This window comes from Trypanosoma equiperdum (assembly GCF_001457755.1).
Source record: "Trypanosoma equiperdum strain OVI genome assembly, contig: ctg_377, whole genome shotgun sequence".
NCBI classification, from domain to species: Eukaryota; Euglenozoa; class Kinetoplastea; order Trypanosomatida; family Trypanosomatidae; genus Trypanosoma; species Trypanosoma equiperdum.
The window spans coordinates 11,535-20,568 of NW_027124284.1; the positions used below are offsets into that span (position 1 = coordinate 11,535).

The 9,034-nt window shown below is 40.4% G+C and overlaps 2 protein-coding genes and 1 pseudogene across 3 annotated transcripts; all 3 read right to left on the minus strand.

Annotated features, from left to right (window-relative positions):
* Nucleotides 1–418: 418 nt before the first annotated feature.
* Nucleotides 419–1,426, minus strand: TEOVI_000154400 (Trypanosome variant surface glycoprotein (A-type), putative; the record flags this gene model as incomplete). Its single annotated transcript, XM_067224760.1, has 1 exon — nucleotides 419–1,426. The coding sequence occupies one exon, from the start codon at nucleotides 1,424–1,426 to the stop codon at nucleotides 419–421; it is 1,008 nt and encodes a 335-aa protein (XP_067080861.1).
* A 524-nt stretch (nucleotides 1,427–1,950) lies between these two features.
* Nucleotides 1,951–3,474, minus strand: TEOVI_000154500:pseudogene (annotated as a pseudogene). Its single transcript has one exon. A coding segment is annotated over exon 1 (1,524 nt).
* Nucleotides 3,475–5,646: 2,172 nt separating this feature from the next.
* Nucleotides 5,647–6,603, minus strand: TEOVI_000154600 (Trypanosome variant surface glycoprotein (A-type)/Trypanosome variant surface glycoprotein C-terminal domain containing protein, putative; the record flags this gene model as incomplete). The annotated part of the gene is made up of 1 exon (XM_067224761.1): nucleotides 5,647–6,603. The coding sequence occupies one exon, from the start codon at nucleotides 6,601–6,603 to the stop codon at nucleotides 5,647–5,649; it is 957 nt and encodes a 318-aa protein (XP_067080862.1).
* Between the last annotated feature and the right edge of the window lie 2,431 nt (nucleotides 6,604–9,034).

Genomic DNA, 9,034 nt, shown 5'->3' on the forward strand with positions numbered 1-9,034 from the left:
AAATTTTTTGTTTAGGAGAAAACTGGAATCCTTGCAAGCATTATTCTCCCATTTTCAATCCGGATTTTTGCAGTCATCCTTTTTCTTATCTTTGCATTTATCTGTTGTCGTTTCACTCCCTCCAGTTTGAGTTTGTGTTACAGTCACTCCCTTTTCTTTAGCTTTTGTTTCATTATATTGGCAATTTTTGTCTCCATCCTTGACTGTTTTGTGCCATGTACATTGTGGATTCTCGTCACATTTATCTTGTTTATCGATTGCATTGCACTGTTCTCTACCGTTTGAAAGGTTTGGGCATTCAACTTTTGCCGGTTTTTTTGCTTCTGCTTCTAAGGCAGCTACCTTTGTCGCCGTTAGCTGTACTGCCTGCTTAGGTGTTAGCTGGAATAAGCTCAATTTGTTGTGTTCCGCTCCGGCTTCAACTTTGAAACTGTTTGTGCGCCACTTCAGCAGCAAATGGCCGAGTCCCTTTGGCGAGTGGGTTGCCGAAAATCGTGTTTATCTTTGCCGCTAGTTCTGTGGCGCCCGCAGTTTCTGATAGCTGTTTGGTTTCTTTCAATGATTGCGCTATCTTCTCCTGTATATTTGGGTTGTTGATAAATGCGGTGAGGGTTTGTTCGTCGCTCGGAATGCCTCCTAGTTGAGGCTTCTCCAGCAAATCCTTTAAAGCTGAAGCTACTTCTTTCGCGAGCTTCAGGGCTGCTGAGTCTTCTACTGTTTTTATGCGTTCGTTGTTGCCCCACTGCTGTGTTTTTGTGCGCGTGTAGTAGCCGTCTATGAGCTTCAGGTCGAAAGTATTCGTGTCACATACTAGGCCTCCGCCGTTGTCTTTGGTTATCACGCACGCCTTGGCGGTCCCTTTGAGTTCACCGTTGTCCGGTACTTCTGATGCCGCTGCTGGTGCTATCGCGTTCGTTGCCTGCTCCGTGTCCTTGAACTCCGTCGAGCGACAAGCCTGTTTAGTCGTCGGGTTTAGTGTGTTGCCACAGGTCGCCTCGATGCATGTATTTCTTCCTGTGCCGTCGTGCTCCGTTTGTATCAATAACGTGCCTACTTCGTCTATACGCCCAGCTGCATAGGCTACTTGCGCCGCACCATTTACCGCCAGTGCGGCCATTTCACGCAACAAAAGCGTTACGGCCTCTGTTAGCATGTTGTTGACGTGAAGTAACAAGGCTGTCGCGTCGGTGAAATGGCTTTCAACCGCTAAAAGTAGCGAAAGCTTGGTCCCAAAGCCTTTGAGCCTGGTGAGTACATCGATGTTGTTGACGAGACCTCCTGCAACTTCTTTCGAAACCGCCTTTTGGCTTTTTGAAAGCGTACAAAACTTGGCTCCCGCGGCTTCTTTGAACGCTTCATTGTTGCCAACTATTTGAAGGAATTCTGTGGCCAGCCAAAGAAAGACGAGCGCACTTCGTTTTAGCATTGCTCGCTGTTCTAGGCTTACTCGCGCAAAGCTTGTGGTCGTTAGAAATTTAGGAGAAACGTCACACGGGAGAGCAACGCGGTGCGAAGCAGTGGTGTGCCGTGACAATTAGCCGGTTTGACGCCGAGCCCGGCACCGTCCCTTTAATATTCGTATATACACACTCACAACACTCTTTCCTATTATTATCATCATTATCATTACTGCTCTTATCTTATCATTATCATCATCATCATTATTATCATTACTGCTCTTATTATTACAAACGTAACTAAAATCTATAAAATTAAAAAATATGTTATATTAGAAAAACTTTGAATGGTACTTATTTTTGATACCGTATTACTTTAATACTTTGCACCCATATTTTGCTTTGATAAAAAATTTTCATATTTTAGATTTTTTAATAATTTCAAATTTTTATTGCAAAGTGATAAATTATATTATATTCAACAAATTATCTCAAATTAAAAACTTTTTATATATTTTATAAATTTCATAAAATCTTTAAAATTGTAAAATAATAGCAAACTAACAAAAGCAGCAACCACACTCAGAGCATATTCCTTACTTGCGAGAAAACTAGAATCTTTGCAAGTTTCGCCCTCCCATTTGCATTCAGGAGCCTTTCAGTCATCCTTTTTCTTATCTTTACACTTATCAGTTGTTGTTTCTGTTCCTGTAGTTTGAGCTTGGGCTACAGGTACTCCACTTTTAGAGGCCTTTGTTTCATTGAATTGGCACTTTTTATTTGTGTCGGTTTCTGTTTCGTTATAACTGCAATAAGGTTTGTCTTCGCATGCTTTTCGGTCATCAATTTTAGCGCAAATGTCTGCATTTGCATGGTTGTCTGCTCTGGCGTTGTTATTTTGTTGCTTTTTCAGGTTTTAAATATTTTGTCGCATCTGTAGCAGTAGAGCGGCTGTTAGCGCGCTTATTTGCGTCCCCGGCAGAACGTCTCTGAGCTTTGTTTCCGGTTTGATGCCTGCTATTTTGGTTGTTAGTTTTGTTTCTTCTACCGCGCCTATAAATTTTGCTATGTTGTCGTGTGCTGGTTTTGGGAATAAAGTTAGTACCAAGTTTGCAGGTTTGCTGGCCGGTAGTTCGTCCTTATTGGTGTCTGCGCGGTTGATGACCTCTTGGAGTGCACCCTGGTTTTCTGCATTCTCTGTTGCATTAGTCGCTATAGCACTCTCTAGTGCTTCTATTTTCTTTAGGCCATGGTAAGCTGATTGCCATTGGTTGCCTCTGGTGGTTCTTGTAGTTTCGCCTTTTGTGACTGTTTCTGTTTTGATCCCGCTGTCGCTATTGATAACTGTTAGCAGTCCGTGAGCTAGTGGCAGTTCCGCGCCTATGTCGCCGGCCGCTAAGCCGTTGGTGTGTGTCTTTAGTGGTACGCACTGTTTATTCCCCGTAGTGTCGGATAGGTCTGTGTTGCCAGTTGTCGCGTGCGCTGTCAGCCACCCCTCAGGGCCGATGATGCCGTCGTAGGCGGCGTAGCCTGTTGTTGCCGGTGGCGTCAGTTTTCGGCTGCACTGTACGCCGCCTATTGCGTTACCGGCCACTGTTGCTACGTTATTGTCGCTTGCTTGCACTAGACATCCGTTCCCTCCGTTTTTTGCTAGGCTCAGTAGGGTTAGTGCTTCATCTATTCGTCCTTTGTTGTAGCTGTTTTCCACTACGGCGCTGATGGCCGTTTTCGTTGCTCGCTGACCGCTGAGCGATTGTAGGTTCTCAGCGGCCAGCTGCCTGAAGAGGCCGGCTAATGCTACAGCTTTTTTCGCTTCGTTGACGTCTGGCGTCAGCATAGCAAAAGCCGTCAGCCTGTCCGCCGTATTGCTTTGGTCTTCGGCCGTGGTTGCGATCTTGCTTAAGCGTGCCGCCGCGTTAGGTCCTACTTTGTTCAGTTCTTCTGATATTTTACAGAGTGGCTGCCACGCGCTCTGCTTCAGGCCGTTTCCTTTTGTGCCGTCGGCTTTCTCTCGTAAAATTATTGCTGCCAGTGCCGTGGCTAATAAGACTGTAGACATCGCTGTTTCGTTTACTGTTTCCTGGAGCCTTTGAATATAGCTGGTTCTTTGCTTGTGTTAGCCGTGAGTGGTTTTCACCTTTGATTTTTTAGTTTTTTCCCCCTTTGGGTTTTCGAAGCTTGGATTGTCTCTTTTTGTCCCCTAGCGTAAAGACCTAGAGTTGGAAACGCAAAGGTGTGGATGACACCGCAGGTTGCTTTGTTTCTGCAACCGCCTGCTTGGTTGTGCGGCTTACATTATTCTTGGCTTCTCGTAGGGCCGCGAAAAGTTAGAAGAATAACTTACTGCTGTGTGGTTTGCTCTCTCTCCACCCCCCCCTCTATTTGCGACACTCTCAGCCACGCAGCTTGTGCCCGGCCCCTCCTGCGGAAATATCTGCCTCCAATGGCAATGTTTCTAAGCACTGCTTTAGAAACTAGTTAAGTTGATTCTTCCCTCCTTAGGACAGTTAATGTGCGGTAGTTTACCACTTAGTTGTATTTTTATCGGCTTGCTTCCTTTTGGTTTATTTTCTGTGTTCAAATTCGTAGTTAGTTGCTCTTAATAGATTGCTTGTGATTTTCACTCGCTGTGTCTTTAAATGGTTTCCTTGTTGAGGGCAATACTGCTTGTGCACTCCCTTTTATAGGCTGCTTTGCGCAATGCCGCCAATTTTTGAGGGGTGCCGCTTTCTTCTGTAAACCAAATTTCAAGCTTCCTCTATTTATAGAATTTCAACCCGTCTTTATCCATCATATATCGAATTGTCGTATATGAAGCTGCATTTCAGTCCCCTATCTCTATAAATCATTGAAAACTTTCGATATCTAAAACATTTAAAATTTATGGTTCTCACTCTCTTCTATTGACTAGTGAGTTTCAGGTTTTGCTTTTACTATGTATTACCAGGTAAAGCTGCTTTTTTTTCGTTGACCCGATAGACGTTTAGATAATAAAATTGATTGTATGGTTTTGGCGTGTTGCACAGCTGGAAGAGACTCGAAATTTGGAAACATAAAGTGCCTTCTTTGCAAACTTTCTTTTATTAATACGATACGTTAGGTTAGCTTTGTATCAGCGACAATTTTAAAAGAATTACTCTTTCATTGAAAGCTCTTAATGTCTTTCCAGTGTACAAATGCATAATTAAGTTGTATTATTTGCAACTTTCTGTACTTCTTACAAAGGTCTTTAATATAATCATACACCGGTTCTTTAAGCAGGTTCAATATACTAATTATTTTTTCCTTTCACGGAAAACCATTGTTAATCCTATTTGTAAGCTTCCGTCCATAACATATTCTATTGTTTCCAACAAATGTTCGGGATTATTACTATTTTTAATGAGAAACAGACTCTAACATCACCTCACACTGATCCACTGCCTTTGATCATCTTGTTCTTCTGGTCCATCTCGTCGGCCAAGTATTAGGAATCGTATCAGATTAAGAACCACAGCTGAAAGTATCTCAGCTGTAGCACCTATCCACTTTTGAGTAAAATACGGAATCCTACTTTTCAAACTGATACATCAATTTTTTGGTCTGCTGCAGCGCATCCAGTTATTTCATTCCATATTTTAGGTCCTTCTTTTTAATGTTCTGTTACTGTCTATGGGTATAGTGTAGACACAGTAATCAGCTTGTACACAGGAGCCTGTCTCTTTCTATAATAGTCCTCTTAGATTACCTCCATAAGTATAATGATAATCATCATCATATTTATGTTTGAAACTCCGCATATTCCATCTCCATCTTTCTATTTTTGACTTTCACCGTTTTCTTTAAAAACAATATTCTTTACAATAACCAACTTGCACTCCCTGTCACACTCAACGGCTGACTCCCATCGGCCAGTTCCATTTTTACAAGTTATTTTATTTGGATTATCCTTTGTTTTCAACACAACTTGAATTATAATAATATTAGTATATGCACACTTACAACACACAACACGTAACATTATTTTCACTACTATTATTATTTTCGTAACCCTAAATTACTCTTATTGCCCATAAAGTCGACAAAATATATAAAACTAATCAAATTAGAATATAATTTATTTTTAATTTTCTATGACTATACTAATTTGAAACTACAGGACACTTTCATACACATTTTACTATAATTTCAAATATTCAATATTTTAAATTTTAAGCTGCCTGCAATGATTTGACAAAAATTGTCAAAATATATCAAATCTTGATAAATATTAGCAAAATCTCTCAAAACAGAAAATTTCATAATTTTTCGCATATGTTATAACATTGAGGGAAAATACTAAACAGTCTACCAAACTCACAAAAGCAGCAGTCATCAGAGTCAATTTCTTTTTGACTAGGAAACTGTAATCCTTGAACTCGCCTTCAATCCAACTACAAACCGCTCTTTCACATGATTTTACATCCTTGTTTTCCGGTTCGAATTCTTTTTTAGTGTGCTTGGTACACCTATCTGAGTCAATTTTGCCATTTTCCCCTGCTTGGTTTTTTGCCTCTTCTCCTGCTTTTTGTTTGGATTCCTTATCCAATTTGCACTTCTTTTTTCCGCGTTCATCAACAATCAGTTTGCATGGCTTTTCGCACTTGTATACCCTTTTCACTTCACAAGTTGAGTCTGTTTCGCTTATTTTTGTGGTTTGTTGGTTTGCTTTGTTGTCTAAATTTGTGATATGTAGTTTTAACTTTTGTATATTTCGGTTCTTGTAGTAAGCCAAGACTTTCTGCAATGTTTCTAGACTTCTGATGCCACTTAGCGCTATTTCCTTCCCTTTATCGGCGTCAGGGTCTTGGACTTGCTCTTTCGTTTTACTGCCGTCGTATTTTTCGGATATGACTGTGCTACCTCCAAGCATTGCTTCTACTTTCTGTTTAACAGCGGGTTCAGGAGCTCGCGAATCGTTCTTCTCCTTCAAAACTATTGACCTGTAGAGAGATACGAAAGTTTGGTCGTTTTTCAGTTTAAGTTCGTCTTTGAACTCATACTTTTGGGGTTTCTTATTTGTTGCCAAGTATGCCTGATAAGCTGCATGAAGTAGAGGCTCTGCATCTGCTGCGGTCGCTATTTTGGCTGTTCCCTTTAGCTTCATGCCGCTGTCGTCAAGATAGAAAATGCCCGCCGCAAACTTTGGCGTTCCTCCGATGGTGTGTCCTGTGTCTGCATTTAGCATATTGTTCGTGGCCTTCGCTTTGGTCAGAGAGCAGACGCTGCTGCCGCCGCTGGCAGCGATGTCGGTGTCGTCGCTTTTGATGGCGCCCTGATAGCCGGCTGCATCAAATCCTGTAACTGTCGGTTCCGCCGCTGTTAACCCGGCCGTTTCGAGCACACATCCCGGCGCGTCGGTTGAGAGGGCGGTGTCGTGCTTTCTGAATGCATTGCCCCCGTCTTTTCCCCTCGAGGAAAGAGTGTGTAGTGCTGCCGGCGCTCTGGCTCGTTAATGTCACGAATTCTGCTATGGCCGCGTGCGCTTGTGCCGCATCTCGGATTGCTGTTAGCTGTTTCTGTGCCGGGTGCCCTGAAAGCTCGGCCAACGCATGTTGCACCCGGTGAGTGTAATACGATAGAAGGGCTGTCTGCTCTGTGCTCTGTGAGCCGTCACCAGTTTTTTCTATTATTATTTTTGCTTTGTATAACTGCTTTAGCTCATCGTGTGCAGTTGTCGGGTCACCTTTTACAATTGCGGATGCTTTTTGTTGTATCTTTTCGAGTTCTGCCGCCAACTGGCATGCACCTGTCCATGCAGTATATTTGATCCCGTCGCCAGGTGTACAAGACACGCTTTTGGCCGCGAGTAGCGTAACAAATAACGGCAGTGGGTTGGTTTGCATCATGTAAATGCTTCGCTGTAGCTTGAAGCTTAGCTTTGTTTCTTTCTACTGTTTGTGTCTCCGACGAGTGGTTGTGTCCGCAAAGTTTGATGTAAATTCTAAATTAAATATAAAATGTCCAGGTCTGGTAATTTTCGTGTGAGTGTTTGCACAAAAACACCTAGTTCTCTTTATGAAATCATACTTATAAATCCATCCCATATTGTTCTCTTTCAATTGTATCTACGGTAGTGTAATTCCAGTCCTTCAAATCCTCGAGATAGCCAACAGATTTCTATGCCTGAAAATTCAAATCTTAGGGTTGTTAATTTCTTTTATTTTCTGGAAGCTTTGTATCGAATGTCGGAGTGACAAAAAGGAAGCCCTAGCGTTTCTCCGGGACACAAATGAGCTTTTGCTGCTTCTCCATCATGTGTGACTGTATTTCATCGACGCTTAAGAATTAAAAATTGGGTTAGGAAAGAAGTTTTTCTTTGCTTTTCTTTATTAATCCTTGCAGTTGGTTTTTCAACAACGACAACTCTTAAGGTCTGATCATTATACAAATAAAAAATTGGGGGCATCATTAAAAACTTTTGTCATCTCATAAAAAGCTCTTTTAACGGAACGTACCCGATCTATTTTAAGCATTTTCCACGTACTAATTTATATTCTTTTTTTTACAGTAATTCAATAGTGGTCTCAGTCTTCAAATCTTCATCCAAATAAAACGTCATATTGTTTTTCGAAAATGTTACTATTATTAATGTTCCTAATGAGAATAAGAATTTACTATTATTTCATACTCAATTTTTTTAATTCGCATCTCCTTTCTGTTCTTCACATATAAAAAATGGAATATACAATCAAATTAATAAATATAGTTGCTGCCATCTCTGGTGTATTACCTATAAATTTTGAGTTAAATTCGGCAGAAAGGTCTTGTAAAAAGCTTTACGCCTTCTCTTATTCTGTAATTTTTTGTGGCCCTTCTCTTTCATAGTCTATTGCTACTTCTGCATGATACGTGACTAATTCATTTGTTGTTTACACTTGACTGCACCTCTCTCCGATTGTCCATGCAATCATCTCCATGAGTATAATGATGGCCATTGCCATATTTGTATTTAAAGATTCGCATATCCATCTCCCTCTATCACACTCTCACTTTAATTGCACAACTTCGATTCTCGTGAGTGCTTCTATTTTTCTTTTTCATTTGCCTATGACCAATGCTCTCATAATAATATTAGTATATACACAGTTACAACATATCATTATCCTTGCCATTACTGTTTAAAAATTGTTATAGCACTAACATGTATAAGTATAATAAGTAAAATAAATTAAATAAATAAAATGAGAATAGTGCTCTTCCTTCAAACAATTTGACCCCACTAATTTACAGACGTATTCCACTATCATATTCATTTTACAAAACGTTTAAGATTTTAAAGTTTTTCATATTTTTATGAATTTTCGTAATCGCACATTTTCGTCAAAAAGTATAATAATACGTCACATTTTACTAATTTTTCATATTTTCATAGCTTTTATGAAATTGTGCAAAAAATCCTTATAACTCTAAAATCATTAAAATTCTAAAATTCTACCATACTCATAAAATTATCAGCCATCAAAGCCAATTTCTTATTTACGAGAAAACAGGAATCTTTGCAAGTTTCACCTTCCCATTTGCATTCAGTAGCTTTTTCGCAGTCTTTTTGTTCTTTCCCTTTTCACTTATCTGTTGTTGTTTCGGTCCCTCCAGTTTGAGTTTGTGTTACAGTCACT